Source organism: Dipteris shenzhenensis, chromosome 28, assembly GCF_047967505.1.
Source record: "Dipteris shenzhenensis isolate YYH24624 ecotype China chromosome 28, Dip_SZ_1.0, whole genome shotgun sequence".
In the NCBI taxonomy this organism is placed as follows: domain Eukaryota; kingdom Viridiplantae; phylum Streptophyta; class Polypodiopsida; order Gleicheniales; family Dipteridaceae; genus Dipteris; species Dipteris shenzhenensis.
The window spans coordinates 12,305,730-12,323,139 of record NC_141623.1 but is presented as its reverse complement, the minus strand read 5'-3'; the positions used below and the strand labels follow the sequence as shown (position 1 = coordinate 12,323,139).

The 17,410-nt window shown below is 45.5% G+C and overlaps 1 protein-coding gene across 5 annotated transcripts in view; it reads right to left on the bottom strand.

Annotated features, from left to right (window-relative positions):
- The window catches only part of LOC147883178 (uncharacterized), a 62,999-nt gene that overhangs the window by 15,072 nt on the left and 30,517 nt on the right, over positions 1-17,410 (bottom strand). For 2 of the 5 annotated variants that reach the window (XM_087399320.1, XM_087399321.1), the window contains 2 exons: positions 2,371-2,468; positions 1,500-2,099 (listed from right to left, as the gene is read on the bottom strand). In XM_087399320.1, coding sequence (XP_087255446.1) covers positions 2,373-2,468 — 96 coding nt within the window. In that variant the 3' untranslated portion in view covers positions 1,500-2,099; positions 2,371-2,372. Of the gene's footprint in view, positions 1-717; positions 817-969; positions 1,064-1,499; positions 2,100-2,370; positions 2,469-17,410 lie in introns of those variants that run through there. The other 3 variants (XR_015543764.1, XM_087399322.1, XR_015543765.1) reach the window with 3 other exon arrangements.

Genomic DNA, 17,410 nt, shown 5'->3' with positions numbered 1-17,410 from the left:
TCTAAAGTTTGTGGATGCTTTTATGCCTCAGTGCATAAAAGCACACAAACTTTTGAAGCATTATTTAACTCAAACCAGCCAGCATTTGAACATACGATGGGATGAAACTAACTCAGCCTTATTCCTCGGCTTAAATAGTGTTGGTGATTGGGTGAGAACACACACATGCACACACTTATGCTTACTCCATTTCTCTCAACCATATAGCCAATGCAAGAAATACTGCTTGATATCACGTCTTCCAATCTGCCACAATCTCCAATCACTTTGGGCCCCAGCTTGTCATATATTATTAACTGATAAATCAGTGTACTAACACTAATCATTACCAGAACAATGAAGTCCTTTGAAACAAATGCAAGTTATGGGCTCACTATAAGCTTCTCAAAAATGTAAGTGCTACCTTTTAGAAGCAAAGAAATCAAAAAGGAAAGAATACAATGCCAACAATCTGGCCAGCTACTTCCATTACACTAATAATTGCTTTGAACAACTACCAAGAGGCTGCAGCAACCTGAAAGGAGAGAAAATTAAGCAATGATCCAATGGTGGATTTAAAAAAACGTGCATGCCTAAGGGGCAATAACCTATGCATGTACAAAAGCCCAATGGCAAGTATGACATCCAACACCAGAGCTAGAAAAAAAGGCTAGGGAAATAAAAGCAAAGCATAGCACACGCAAGAAAAAAAGATAGTTTGATTGCACCGAGATTTACCATTGGATGCGTGTAATGTTGACAGTAGAGCCCACAGGTTTGAAGCTATTCATTTACTGCAATAGTTTCAGACCTACTGAGCTGAGAGACACAAGTTAACTGCCAAAAGCAAACTAAAATCAAGATACAAAATTTTTTGGAACTTTTGCAAACCCTGACACGTACCCAAATGCACTCACAAATAGAGGCCTCATCCATACCGAAAACAAGGAAATACAAGATTCCAGAGGGATTTGCTCAGATGTTCAAAACCTGAATATGCAAGCATATACTGCGGAATCCTTAGCCCACTGGATCTCCAATTGTGATCCAAACTACTGGGAAAAGTGTCGCAGCATCCACCGGCCTGCCAAGATTGAAGCAGGATGCTATTGCATACTGTTACTAACTAGCTGCTGAAGAGTCAATAACATAACATGTAATTAACATCAAATGCATTCGACCCTTCAGCATTTACAAGCATGACCCTTGTTTCTAATGAAACACCAAGCTTAGTTCAACAAGATAGTAAAGCCATAAGAACAATCATCAGATGATGATGTTCTAATCTAAGACTTTGATCAACTCAACTGGGTACAATTAAAACAATGGAGGATATGCCATTAAGATTAAGTAACATAAATCAAAGCAAAGGTGTCCTCACTAACCCAAATAACTCAATATAAAGGGGCTTCTGATCACGGCTACTGTGACGAACCTGGGTTGAAAGGCTGATCATGATGACTACAAAGAGTCCAGTAAGGTTCATGTGGCCAAATAGCAATTGTGACTGAGCGACTCAGTTTCATCAACAATGCCTTTCTCAAAATTATTTCAGGATATTTCAAAGATTGTATGATCACAAGTTTTGTGACATTTTCAAATGACCATATATTAGCATCTTATAACTATATTTCGTACTATTACAGAAAGACTGGCCTAAGTCATTCAAAGATCTAGAAGATTTTCATTGATTCATAAGTGGGACAAAAATGCAACCCTGTTGCTTCACTCCAAGTCTATCAGAATGCAGACAAAATAACTGAGTTGGTTACAATAAGTTATATAATCATCAACCCTCTTCCTGATTCAGGAGTGTGCATGCTCAACGGTTGCCGTCACTAGAATTAGTAGACATTGCTGTGTTTGAGTTGACAGTTCTGTTTACAGACGGACGGATTATAGCCACAGATGAAACATCCAATCTAAAGCCTCTGGAGAGACAGGAATCTAGCCATCTTCTTTCCTTGGCATCCCAGTGCTTCAAAATTCCAGCTTCCACTTTTCCCTTCCATTAGCTTGTCTGTCTAGAGCAGTACCACAATAGGTGTAACTAGCCCTGACCTTCAAAACTGATTTTGGGCCAGTAAATTCTGTAAAATTCCATCCAAGAAAAGTTCAATCTGTATCAAGAATAGACGCATATAAGGGCAAGTTATCTGCAATGACTTCAGTTCCAGTGGCAGTAGCCGTGTTCTAAGAGAAAAGCTTGTAAGACTATAATCACGCAGACTAGGGACACCACAAGATCTGACTTGTGGAAACAGACTCCAGCTTCACACCTACCTATAAGAGGACTGCATATCCAACAAAAGCAGTTGGGAAGTAAAAATGCAGACTCCCTGCCCACAACAATACCTTGCCTTGCAAAGCTGAAGAGCAAGATGCACTCACTTTCAATAGTAAGACCCTGTGCCAGTTCCTGGCATATTATAACCCCCAGATCCATTGGAAGCTCCATAAACAGCAGGATGCAAAGGGTCACCTCTCATCTGCAAAAACCAGCAAAACAAGAAATTACCCACGTAGCTCTAATTAAAAACTCGAAGACAGGCAGAAACCTAACGTTTCATTTTCCCACAACAACAAGATATTAAATGCAATCTTAAACATGTATCTCTTTTTAGAAAACCATCCCATAGATGATAATCAGGCTGTCGTGCATCATAAAAGCCACACTGAAAACTCACAAGGCAAAATCCATAAGTAAACGTGCAATTAGCCACCCAGCCTTATGGAATCCAAGCAAAGAATCAACAAAAGAATGACTAAAATGGTTATGTCCCATCACGCTACTAAGTAGGCAATAGAAACTATTTGAACTATTTGGACCTTCCAGGTTTACCTGATCACACTTCACCAGAGACACACACACACACACACACACACACAGAGAGAGAGAGAGAGAGAGTTAATTGAAGTCTTCGGAAGACCGATGGGTCTATGAGACTGTGAAAAACCTGATACAATGAGCTGTGGTAGTGGAGCTACTAAACGAGCATCCATACCAATGCACAAATGCAGAAAATGCAAAATGACAATCCTAAATCCCAAGTACAACATAGTCATATCTCGACTATATATATATATATATATATATATCAGCATCATCGTCGACATCATCATAACCATCATCATCATCAACAGCAGTAGGACATCAGGATGGATGGGGCTGTGGAAGTGGAGGCATGAGGTCAGCAATAGAGCGTTGTCGCCCCAAGGGTGCAGTCCTGGTACGTCTCCTGATCGTAGCTCTGCGTCTGACCAGGGCCACTGTGATCCCCGTCGATCGGGCTCCGACCCTAAACAAGGAGGGGATGTCCCCAAGTATGATATGTGAGTCAACCCTCTATCTGAGCTATCGGGTCACAGGGTCCGGGTCACGATCATGTCGAGGCCTCGCCTCATGGGGGTCTATGTGATCTAGCTGAAAGAACTCCATGATAGAGCTGTGAGAAGTATCAGTCGAGGAGGAAGTATGCGCCTGTCTCCGTGCTCGAAGTATCCTATCGCGATGTCTGAGCACCTCATGAATGAAAGCAGCCAAACATCGCTCGTCTAGGTAGGAGAGGAAACGAGCCAAAACTCCATAACTATCTCTGAAGAGGCAGTAGAAACGCCCTCGGATCTCATAGTAGACAGGACACCTAAATATGAAATGCTCCTCTCTCTCAACCTCCTGATGTCACATCGTGTGCATATGCGCCTCTCCTTGGGTAACCACTCCACTCTGTCGCTCTTAATACGAAGTCTATGTGAAGAGACCCGGAACTGCCCAAGAGAGATCCTTAGCGAGTGGGGTAGGTGAATTTGCGTGTATCCTGGTGGATCAACGAAACCCTCGACTGTGATATGTAAGAAGCGATCTCTGTATAAGCCCAGCTTCACTGGAAGATCACTTGGGCCCAACTAGGTCTGGAATGTGTGTAGCTATAGTACCTAGTTGGAACGTGTGTAGCTATAGTAGATCCTCACGGATAACCTGGTTGACCTCGTGTGATAGGAGGGGAGAAAAAGGAGCATCCATGCTGTACTGGAAAGGAGGCAGCCTGTCCATGTGGAGCCCGAGTCCTGCAAACCATCTCTCTGTGCATGCATACCAGCACCTCTGGTTCCCCCTGCTGCAAGTGCCATAGAAGAAGACAATGCTAGCCATGGTACCCTGCTACGCCCGGATGTGTAATCCCCATACTCCCTGACTTGGTACAGATATGTGATGACCTGAAATGCAACATCTAGCTGTAATGGGGGTGACCCAAACTCCGCCTGAATGATCTGGTAAGGGACGGATGGCTTACCACGGATCATCTGTGATAACATGAGAACCTGTAGCCGCTCCACCTTGGCCGACTCTGTATCCGCCAAGTTTGGCCCCCAACATGGACTGGCATACATCCCTACTAGGCAAACCAAGGAGTCAAAAAGCAACCCTTTTGGTCCGTGGATCCTCAAAGTGAGAGCAGAAGCACTGTCTTTCTAGCCTAGCCAATGAAGCATATCCTCTGCTCAGGCGTGCACGCATCGCGGGTCTCATGGTGAAGACGGGTCCGGAAAAGAAGAGAGAGAGAGAGAGAGAGAGAGCAGCAGCAGCAGCACTACAGTAAACTGCATAAAAATGCATAAGCAAAAATGTGCTGCATTGGTGTGTCTGAGGTCACGAGACCTAGGACACACATGCCCTTAGTCGTAGACCATAACCCACAAGACAAACACCTCGAACGTGTCTATTGTTTGATTGCAATCCTTGGATGTGGTTGCAATTCTAAGTAGTTGGGTTTACAATTTGGTCTAGACTACAGTCCACAAACAAGGTGTTGACATCTATTCTCACAAAGATAGCGAATGAAAGAAGGATGTTATGTGGGTGGATGGTTATGCCATTTTCTCACTCCAATGCACTTAAATCCTTCATCAAATTGATTAATTAAGTGTTAAGGCTTTTTTTGATAAATTGTTCATTATATTTAGATGAGATCTTGATTTATAGCAAGTCACTTAAGCACCTCATGCATGTGGAGAATGGTGATGTACAAAATCATGTGGAGAAGGTGATGCAAAAATAAAGGGAAAATCGATTATACATCAACTTAGAGAAGAGTGAATTTTGCAAGTTTGTGATATCCAAGGAAGAGCAAGAAATGGATCTAGAAAAGGTTGAGGCTATTGTTACACGTCCCATACCTCAAATAATGACATAACAAGCACTTCTCAAAGATAGCTACTCCATTGATGAGCATCATGAATTTACAGCTACATGAGAGAGACAAGGTGTGCAGCCCAAATCCTTTGCCATTCCTACAGCTTTTATCTAGTTTATAGTACATGCCATCGTATGACATGGGACCCTGAGCCCCCTCTCCATAGCCACAACACTAGGAGGATGACATCTACAAGAACAGCAGGCAGTGTGGAATTGTAATGGTACTCTCTAGTCTGACCCACACAGAGACATGATTCTCTACACTGCGACACATGAGAGTCTAGAGAGGAGGCTGACCACAGTGAGAGGATACATTGGGGAGTCAGCATATAGGAAAGAGATGAGAGACAGTGGGATACGAGGCTCGTGAGGAGTAGCAGTTCTCTTTGGATCACATTTCAGATCACATCTAAGACCACTTATATCAGTGATACGGAGAGAGGAGCATGCACAACATATGTGGATACGAGTCCAGCTATTGGGTGCATGGCACTGTGACCAAAAAAGGTCACAGAAACGCTGCCGATTCCAGCTATTGGGTGCATGGCAGTGTGACCAAAAAAGGTCACAAACGTATTTGCCTCGGCCGACAAGCTCTGGTACAAAACTATTGCAACGGGACTGTTTCACCTTGTTTTTGGCGCCAAATCCTCTCGGTCTTGCTGCTGCAGCCTACCCCAAATAGCGCATGATATGTTTTATATATGTTTTTTACTTGATTTTGCTTGAGCAATTGAGCTCTTTATTTTAGCATAGTACTCAGCAAGAGTCTTAGCGCGCCCTTTGCTCCAGCCCTTTGTGGCTTGTATGAGTTTCTTTCTCTTTTGGGGAACTTTGCTTCACGCAAACATTAATATTCTTTCTTTCTTTCTCCAACCTCTCTCCTCTCTATCCTCTACTTACATTCCATGTCCAACACTTAAACTTCCAAGCCCTTCTTCATCCCATTATCCATACCATGGCCTCGAGACATGTCGTTGAGAGCACAAGGCGAGATGTGTGGCATATGAAGAGATATGACACATCTGACACAAGGAGGTCAGTATGCAAGTTTTGTAGTGACACATTGACGGGATCTGCCCCTCGAGTTCGAGCGCATTTCTTATGGGAGGGCGTCCAAGGCAAAGGTCCTTGCCATGCCATTGCAGAGGGGATCTTCTTGGCATATGGAGGTGGTATCTCTACCAAATTTAAGATTCGACACCTCCATCATGTGGTCACATATCAGGTTCTTCAAGCTAAGGTGTTGATTGAGTAACATAAATTGAGCATTGAGGAAACCGTCACATCATCCTCGTCAAATACCAAGAATGTGGAGAGTTCCAATGTGTCTCACTCACAGCAGGAGGGAGGCCCATCTACATCGACATCACGTGTGCATGGGAGTGTCTCTGCTAAGCCTCTACATGGCACCACTCCATCAACATCCATGTCAGTTGGGATGTTCACTATGCCATCAGATCCTCCACGGCATCTTACCAAGACGACATGTGTCCAACAGCTGTCACTCCAAGAGTTGCTCCTATACAAGCTGCTTAGGCACCAAGTCTGAAGCAAGAGGCCGAAATTGCAGATGAGCAATTCTTCTATGCTTGCAATATTCCATTTAATGTTGCAAGGACTCCTACCTACAACAAGTTTTAACATGCACTTGAAGCTACTGGTAGAGCAGGAGCACCATCCCTTCCACCTACTAGTTATGAGACTCTCCTCACCACACATTTGAAGAAGCAGGTGGGATTAATTCTGAAAGACATGGAAGGGAGTCTGTATGGATGCAGCATAGTCTTCGAGAAGATGGAGTGACACAAAGAGGAGACGTATGATTAATATTTAATCACTTGTTCTGTGGGCAGCATCTTCTTAAGGGTGGTTGATGCTTCACATGTCGGCCTTCACATCACCGGATGGTGGATATGGGGTCATATTAAGGCAGCCATCAAGGAGGTTGGTGAAGACAATGTGGTGCAAGTCATCACCAACAATGGCTCCAACTGCAGGAGAATGGGAAGTCTCCTTTAGGAGAAGTATCCCAAGATAGTATGGACTCCTTGTGCTTCACACCCTCTTGACTTGATGATGGAGGATATTGGAAAGATGCCTTGGGTGTCGAAAAAGCAATACAATTACTGACTTACATCACTCGTAAGCCACATGCAATGGCCCAAATTAGAAGGGAGAGCAAGTGGAAGCTTGTGAGACCTTCGAAGACACACTTTGGCTACATTTTCTTGGTTCTTAATAAGTATGAAATTTGAATCATGAATCATCTTTCAAATTTCAATTTATCAAATTATTGATTGTTTAAATTTTTTTATATTTCTCTTGGAAATTTCTTCTTCACAAAGGGTTTTATTTTCATAGGTTGGTTGAGTCTCTTCTTCACTATTTACCATCAGTGATATCAAACACACAACCCTAAAACTACACAATGGCTAAGCGAAAGATCATGAGGAGCTATGCGCATTGAGCACATTGCAAATGGACTTATTACCCTAGCTCTGATCTTAGTAAAGCTATTTAACGAAGTGGTTCACACTGGATACCCTCACACCTAGATTCTTAACACCATCATCTCGATTGTCACGGGGACATGAATTTATGAACCGTCTTTGGCTTAGAGGACTAGCCCAAGGGAAGCGTGTTAGAAGGTCATTGCCCCACCTGTGAGCCCCCGATTTGAGGGGACAAGGGGGTAGGGAAGATGAAAAGGGAAGAAGACGGACCTGTCCGGCAGCCTGCACAGCAGCCCATAAGCCCTGCTTATGGGCCCTTTATAGGGCAGACCTGGGCTGGCCTGACCAGCCAGCAAAGGCCGACCAGTCAGGTCAGTTGGTAGGCTGGCAAGTCGGTTTCTAGGGTAGGGAGCCGACTCCCTGGTCGGTCAAATCAAGGGGCCTAGCCCCTCCTATAAATAGCCGTCCCCCCCTCCCCTCATTCCTCATCATCTGCACTTACAGCCTTGCACACAGGCAAGCGCACAGGGAGAGGAAGAGACTCGGCATCTTTTGGACAGCACTCGGGCTGTTTGTACATGCTCTCTCTTGAGCTTTTGTTGCCCACGATTGTGGGAAAATACATCTGAGTTTTGGCCTCTCTCTCTTTCAGTTTTCTAAGTGTTGTATGAGCTAGAGAGGAAGTGAGGTGTGAGTGATTCTATCCTCTATTTTCAACATGGTATCAAAGCTAGGTTCACGGCTCTAGATCGGAGTACCTCTGCTAGAAGGCGACTCCAATCAACACTCAGGTTTAGGTGCATGGTCAAGTTCTCCGATGTATATTCAGTTTACTGTTCTTTAATACAGCAAGGATGGAGGACAAAGATTCTAATGTTGCCTCTTCAGCCCATTCTCTTCCTTCCTCCTCCAAATCCCTCTCATTTACAATCCCGAACTTCAAAGAGTCAGGGAAGCTAGACGGGTCGAACTACCCGATCTGGAAAATGAAGATCCGGAGCCATCTTCTGGCCCGGAAGTTGTGGAAGCTGACGACGGGGGTGGAGGCAAAACCAGAAGACTTGTTGGATAACAGGGGGAAGATTCTCATTCAGTGGATGGTGAAGAACTTGAGAATTGGGAAGAGAGAGATGCCCACTCCCTAGCATTAATCATAGGGACCACGGCGGACTCTGTTCTTCCGCACATCCAGGTAGCTGAGACGTCTGTAGAGACGTGGGCTATCCTGAAGGATTTGTATGAAACGGATTATACATCTCAGATTCTGATGCTTCAACACCAACTGTACAACCTAGACATGAATGAAGGTGACAATGTTCATGATCATTTGACAAAAGTCAAGATGGTGAGGGACCAGCTCGCGGCAGTTGGTCAAAAGGTAGAGTCAAGTCAACTGGCACTGTTGACCTTATACAAGCTACTTAGAAGCTTTAAGAGTTTCCTGACTACGGTCACTGCAGTACAGAGGACCAAGCCTCTCACCTTCGAGAAGCTTGGGCCTTTGTTATTGCAAGAAGAGGCTCAGAAAAAGCTGTTTTCACAATCGGATGAGAAGGCTCTCGTGGCGAGGGACAAGCCCGACAAGGGTAAGTTCAAAGACTCCAAAAACAAAAACAAGACCGAGAATACAGAGAAAAAGAGACACATGAAGTGCTTCTATTGTGAGAAGCTTGGTCATTCTGCTAAAGAGTGTTGCAAGAAGAAGGCGGATCTCAAGAAGGAGTCCAAGTCCAAGGAGGAGCCAAATACTGAATCAGCAAATGTCACGACCGGTGCTCTCTTCATCATCACTGAGTACTGCTCCGCGTATGCAATCAGTGAGGGAGAGGAAGGTTGGTATGTGGATAGTGGAGCTTCAAAGCACATGTCCAACAAGAAGGAATGGTTCAAAACCATGGAAGGTATGCATCCCGATTCCAAGGTCACTATTGGGGATAACCGGTCATGCCCTATGAAGGGTGTCGGTAGTATTCCGTTCATTACAACTGCTGGAAACGAGGAGCTGATTTCCGGTGTACTGTACGTACCGAATCTGTGCAAGAACCTATTGTCTGTCAGCAATCAAATGGACAAGCACAATATGTCGGTATTATTTGACAACGGCAAGGTCACTGTCACATCCAAGGCAAACGGATAGGTGGTGGCTCAAGGTGTCGAGGAGCATGGGCTATATCAGCTCAACGCTCTGGTGGTGCACAGGAACCATGGAAGATCCAGATTATGGCACGAGTGGTTCGGTCATGTCAACTATGGCACTCTCTTCGAGATGCAGAAGACAAAGATGGTGGATGGACTTCCACCGATTGCACGCAATCATCATGTCTGCAGGGCTTGCATGGAAGGCAAGCAACACAGGGACAAGTTCCCACAGGAGGCCTCATCACGGACCAAGAAGCCACTCGAGTTGGTTCACGCCGACATCTGCGGCCCAATGTCGACAAATTCATTCGTAGGTTCACAGTATTCTCTCTTACTTGAAACCGGCCTCCAGTGGAACTAAACCTTTAATCACTTTAGCACTTATTTACAGCTCACAAAGCATGTATCACAACCATTAACCATTGCATGATCACCATTTGGCATTTACCCATTTGTTCACAAACAAAACCACTGAAAAAGGGATGGAGGCTAGAATGCCCCTGCTCAACAAACATAGACAAGTGCACCCGATTGGCCCCAAACACCGTGGCACCCCTTTCAATATTTCTTTATATTTCACAGTGAAAAGATTACAAGTTGCATCTAGGAGACCTTCCCTGCAACTGAGCATGCAGTCCCAATTCACTGAGCCTTCGCAAGGCTTTCAAGCATAGAACACCATCACATAAGTGCACTTAACCCATAGGCTCAATCCAAAGGCATTCTCTTTCCTGAGTGCAATTCCATTGGCTGTCCAGATGCAATCACACTGCACCCCAGCTTCACTCTCTTTGAGTGGTTTCCAAATGGCATTCACAAAGCTTTTCAAAGCTCCAAAATAAAATCAGCAAAGTACCCAACCAAAGAATGACTCATGTAGCACTGCCTGGGCACCTGTGAACCAAGAAAGAGGCAGCACACGAGGCCAACCAATAACTTATGGCAAAAGAAATTGCAGCAGCAAAATCACAACTCACCAAGCCCTGAAAACTCAAACCACGTCCTCAATCGCCAAGAGGACATAGTAGCCAATGCCCAATTGCATTCTCAACCAAAGAGGAGTGCAAAGGCATGAAGAAAGAGCATTTACAAGAGCAGAGGGGAAGCCATCGGACCAAACGGAAGTCGAGAAATCCAAACGGTTGAGGATTTATGAAGAAAAATGGAATTCAACTGAAGAAGGCTGAAAAACCAGTCCAAAATCTCAACAAAGGGAGAAGATGAGAGAGAAAACCACACATGTGAAGTTTAGAAGGCCCAAGAAGGTCCAAGAATGGCAAAGGAGCATGTAGAAGACACTAGAGCCACCTTGAACTCTAAGGGGGCCACTGAATGTACATGGCCCTCTAAGGGGCCCACTAAAAATGCCACATCATCAAGTTCCAACAACCACTCTTTTAATTCCTTGGAATGCCTTTGGGCCTAGGGATTAATTACGCTTATGTGCTAGGCACCATGCCGCATTTAATTACACATTATTAAGCCCACGCTTGGACTTTTAAAACCAGAGTTATCACACTCTTGTAGTACATTAAAGTACTTAGAATTTCACGCCCCCGTGACACTTACTTGTTGATGATTTCAACCGCATGACATGGGTATTTTTCCTAGCCAAGAAATCGCAAGCTTTTCACAAATTCAAAGTCTGGAAGGCCGAAGGAGAGCGAGGAGGTAATCAAAGCCTTCCGCACCGACAAAGGGGGGGAGTTCACTTCGACCGAGTTCAATGGATTCTACAAGAAGCAAGGGATCAAGAGACAGCTCGCACATCTCAGCAGAATGGAGTTGCTAAGAAGAAACACACGACCGTCACAGAGACAGGGTTGACCATGTTGCGAGGGAGGAATCTCTCGAAAGCCTACTGGGGTGAAGCCATGAACACTACCGTTCACATCCTCAACAGAACCAAGACAAAGGCTGTTGATGGCAAGACTACATATGAAGCTTATTATGGTAAGAAGCCCATCATTTCTCATCTAAGGGTTTTTGGTTCTAAAGCATTTGTGCATGTACACAAAGATGAGCGAACAAAGCTGGATCCCCATAGCCGAAGCTGTATCTTTGTGGAATATAGCGAAGAGTCCAAGGCCTACCGTATATTCGACTTGAACAAGAAGAAAATCCTTATCAATAGGGATGTGATCTTTGAAGAGACCGAGCCACAGCCTGTCGAGGAGGTTCCAGAACTTCCAGCGTTACCCCTACCCAAAGTCACCATCCGCGATGTGGAGCCGACTCAAGATCAGAAGGAAGAAAAGGAGGAGAAGCATGCCATTCCAGAGCCAACTCCCAAGTCAACTTCATCCAAAGTACCTCCATCTAAGAAGAAGTCACCATCCGCGATGTGGAGCCGACTGAAGATCAGGAGGAAGAAAAGGAGGAGGAGCATGCCATTCCAGAGCCAACTCCCAAGTCAACTTCATCCAAAGTACCTCCATCTGAGAAGAAGCTACCTCAATGGTATTTGAAGACATTAGCGGACTCACGGGTCACGGACATACCCGAGAGCCGGAGCGCGACGATCTCGAAGAAACATGAAGACTCCCTTCGTGAACTTCGCTTTGATAGCTCAACTTGCTGAGCCCCGTTCTTTCCAAGAAGCTAAGGATATACCAAAATGGCAAGACGCCATGAAGGCTGAGATGGAAGCCATTTTGAAAAATGACACTTGGGATTTAGTGCCCAAACCAACCAAGCGGAAGGTCATCGGGACTAAATGGGTGTATAAGCTTAAGTTCAAGTCAAATGGGAGCTTGGACAAATACAAAGCAAGATTGGTGGTAAAAGGCTATGCACGGTCTGAAGGGCTTGACTTCGACGAGACCTTTGCCCCCACAACGAGGATGGTGACTATTCGGACAGTCATTGCCTTGGCTGCTCATCACAATTGGCCTATTCTTCAGATGGACGTCAAGTCTACATTTTTGAATGATAACCTGGAGGAGGATATATATGTGGCACAGCCACCAAGATTTCAGATTCCAGGATCCGCATCAAAAGTATGCAAACTGAAGAAGGCCTTATACCGGGCTGAAACAGGCTCCCAGAGCTTGGTACCAGCGGATAGATGTGTTTTTCTAGAAGATTGGGCTTCAGCGGAGTCCATCAGAGGTAAATCTCTATCTCGACACAGAGGGGGATTTGCGACTGGTATTGATTCTATATGTGGATGACCTCATCATTACTGGGGATCATACGAAGAAGATTGCTCAAGTCAAGAGACTTCTTATGGAGGAGTTCGAGATGACTGACTTAGGAATACTTCACTACTTCCTTGGGATTGAGGTGAAACAGGGAAAGAGCAATATCTTCATTTCACAAAAGAAGTATTGCAGGGAACTACTCAAACGCTTTGAGATGGAAAATTACAAAGCTGCAGTGACTCCCATGGAATTTGGTCTGAAGCTGAGTGTGCGTGATCCATCTCAACCAGTTGATTCATCACTATATCGACGCTTGGTGGGGAGTTTGCTTTACCTCACCAATACTCGACCAGACATTTCCTTCGCAGTTGGATTGCTTTGTCAGTTCTCTGCCACACCCAAGAAGGCTCATTTGCACGCAGGTATGAGGGTGCTAAGGTACTTGAAGGGTACCAGCACCTACGGCATCACTTATACTAGAGGCGTACTTGAAAGGATACCAGCACCTACGGCATCACTTCAACCAGAGGCATCGAGTTGGGAGGTTTCTGTGATAGTGATTGAGCAAGTGACATTGATACCCGGAGATCGACCTCTGGATATTGTTTCTTACTCTCAACAGGAGCCGTGTCATGGCTGAGTAAGAAACAACCTACTGTCGTCCTTTTATCTACAGAGACGGAGAAACAACCTACTGTCGCCCTTTTATCTATAGGGCTACCTATACAGCGGCATGTGAAGCATTGTGGCTCAGGTGGATCTTGGAGGACATGAATGTGGCTCAAGAAGATGTGACTGCAGTTATGTGCGACAACCATAGTTCCATAGCGATCACCAACAACCCCGTGTTCCACGCACGGACAAAGCACATAGAGGTCCACTACCACTTTGTTCGGGAACTCATCGACAAAGAAGTCATAGAGTTGATATACTGCCCAACCAACAACAACATGTCAGATGTCTTCACGAAGGCACTTCCCAGGGAGCAGCTGAAGCACCTCATTCGACGCATGGGGATCGGCCCACAATTGTGACATTGAGAGGGGGTGTTAGAAGGTCACTGCCCCACCTGTGAACCCCCGATTTGAGGGGACAAGGGGGCAGGGGACCATAGGGGGTAGGGAAGATGAAAAGGGAAGAACACAGACCTGTCCGGCAGCCCACGCAGCAGCAATGAGATGGCACGCTGTTCGAGGCACCCCTCGACCTGCGCACAGGCAGACTAGGCGGCTGCAACAGCAGCCCATAAGCCCTGCTTATGAGCCCTTTATAGGGCAGACCTGGGCCGGCCTGACCAGCCAGCAAAGGCCAACCAATCAGGTCGGTTGGTAGGCTGGCAGGTCAGTTTCTAGGGTAGGGAGCGACTCCCTGGTCGGTCAAATCAAGGGGCCTAGCCCCTCCTATAAATAGACCCCCCCCTTTCCCGCTCATTCCTCATCTGCACACAGGCAAGCGCACAGGGAGAGGAAGAGACTTAGCATCTTTTGGACAGCACTCGGGCTGTTGTACACGCTCTCTCTTGAGCTTTTGTTGCCCGTGATTGTGGGGGAATATATCTGAGTTTTGGCCTATCTCTCTTTCAGTTTTCTTAGAGAGGAAGTGAGGTGTGAGTGATTCTATCCTCTATTTTCAACAAAGCAACACTTCCCAGAAGTCTCTAGGTGCACACACTAGGCCTACATGCTAGGGGCAAGGCAAGATTTAGAGGGGTCATAAAGTTAGGCCCAAGGAAACCAATGTTTCATTGGTTAGAAGGGTTAGAACTTTATTGTGGGGGCAAACCAATGTTCCATTGGTTTTGTGGCGTTAGAGCATTAATGAGGGGGCCACGTGGCAGCCCCTCATGCACACCTACCCCCTTCCTCTCCTCCCACACTTGGTTTTTGATGAAGGTACGCGATTCTTTGACGCTTCTTCTTGCTTGCATCACTCACTTATCTCGAGGTCCTCTCTCTCTCTCTTTCTCTCTCTAAGGCTCATTCTCCAAGGCTTCGTACGACTGTACAAAAGCATTAATTGCTGTTGTAGGGCTGTTGCACGGAATCCAAGGCAGACTGTACGAAATCCTTTTGCTGGCTGTACGAAAGAGGCACACATCCCTAGGCTGCTTGTATGAACGATTGCACACCTCCCAATGTAGATTGGCGCTGGTTTCGAGACTGATGTACGGCTGTTTTCTGCACATTGTTCGAGGTGCACGCTTCCCTAGGCGGAACTTGCAGGCTGCGTTAATCTATTCCTCCTTCTCCTGCCCATGATCCTCCTACTCTCTTCCAGCCCGTTTTCTCTCTTCCCCCCCCTCTCCAAGCTGCCATCTCCTCCTGCTATCTCTTGCTTGATGGGTCTGCCGCCCGTGGAGGAGTTCTAGACTGGTTTAAAGTTCCTTGGAGCTGATCTGGAGCTAGATAGAAGTCATTTGAAGCTGGTTTGAGTTCTCTTGTCACTATCCCTTTCATGTTGATTGCATTGGTCATTCTGGGAAGCTTGTTGTTGCTCCATTTGTTGTTGGAAGCCCCTCTTGGCCATTCAGGCAGTGAATAGGCACCCAGTCACTAAGGGTGTAAACAAATTGGAGTCAAAGGGGCAGTGTGTGGATTTTTCTTCCTGTATTGACGTCAGTTGTTCAGTTTGAGATCTGTGTGTCAAAGAATGATAGATCGTGCTAAACCTAGATGAGCATAAGAACTATGGAGGCTCAAAGAATACTAAATAAGACATGAGAGGGAGATAGCAAATCTATATCTCTTGAAATTGTGTTCTATCTACAATAATACATGATAGGCCTCTTATATAGAGAGTGCCCTTTGAATAGTCAACCATGTGGGATCCTCTCATCCACATCTCTCCTTGTGGATATCCTCAATCCACATCTCCACATCTTGTAGTCCACATCCTAGGGTGGCTACTTTAATTCTTTCCTATACCATACCTTAGCCCTTTAATCTATGTGCTCATGGCACCATATCTCAACACCTCCCCTTGGTGCCATGATCCTTTGGCTACTGCAAGGTGGTCAAATGTGAGTTACATTCCATCACCTCCCCTTAGTGCATGCATTGCTACTTAAGGTGGTCAAGTGTGGCTTCTACATGTCAATACCTCCCCTGGGTGCTTTCATAGCTACTCTCAGGTGGTCAGGCTTGATTTACAAACATATAGGCAAGGTTGGCAAGGGTTTTGGTTTCTCAATACATTCCATTGATGTCACCGTTTGGCTCATGGCTTGATGACGACTCCACGTAGTTGACTTGTTGGTTCTTTAATCTGCAATCTTCTTCCTTGTGTAGCTTCATGCATGATGCTTTGTTCTTCCATGTGCCTTAATGCTTTATGTGTGGATGCCATGCTTCGTGCTATGGTCATCTCATGCACTTGTGCTTTTGGCATGCTTATGAAGATGATATGTGCATGCATGCTTTGATTTGTCATTTGTTGCAAAGGTCTTACCATGAGCTTTGTTTTGCTTCAATGGCAGTGTCTAATTGCTAACAATGATTCTGATCTGATAGGCGCGTAGAGCTCAAAAAGATGATCACTTTCTCTTTTTGGAGCATGTGCAAATTCTTCCTGGATTGGAAGTTATGGCTTGTCGAAGTTTTGATCAAGAAGAGGGCCTTTGATGATGTGGCTTGGCTGTTCACATGTTGCTACTTGCAGGACTGTGCTTGGCAAGGGGTTACTGTGCTGAGGTGGCCCCATGCCATGTGGCAGTCTTTTAACCAATTGTAGTTAACCCGAGGTTTAAACAAACTTAACTATGGTCACACTAACCCATGTAACTGAACCTAACCTAGCTCGACTGGTGAGTTTAACTTAACTAACCATACTTAACTAAGGTTTAAGATCAACCATGGTAAACCTCAATCCTGCCACGTGTTAGGCAAGGAGATGCTAATATAAAACGTTTTGTTCTCTGTTGGAGTCTCTGTCTCTCGTCGCGTCTCTATGTCTGCTGCTGGAGCTTCGTCGCGTTCTGACAGAAGGAGTCATTGTGCTGCTGCAGATCTGGTCTGGGGTTGCGCTAGCTTTTGGAGATGCAAGAGCTGTCGCTGATGTTGTTGGAGGCTGCATTGAAAGCTAGGTCTACAAACTTCGTTCACGAACAAATCAACAATCAGATTGCTAACGCATAGCCCTTTCATACCCTGCTTGACAGAGAAAAAAAAAACCAGAGTATACTGGCTTGGCCACTGCTGTTCTGTCGAGGTAGTGTGGTTGTGGCGCAATCTCCATCCGTTGTGCTCAGCACTTCCTCTACATTGAGAATCAATACTTTCTCAGTTCCTGCCATGCCTGGGACACCATGACTGATGCTGGCTACCTCCACTTCATCTCCTTGAACATCATCCTCAAAATCGTCAGCAAAATCATGGTCGATGGCTTGGAAGGTCGCAGTTGTTGGAGTTGACGTTGAAGCTCATGAATATGCCGGGAGCTTGCTTGATGGTAGCAATTGCTGTGGAGCCTGAGGGTCATCGTAGTATGCCATTCCATTT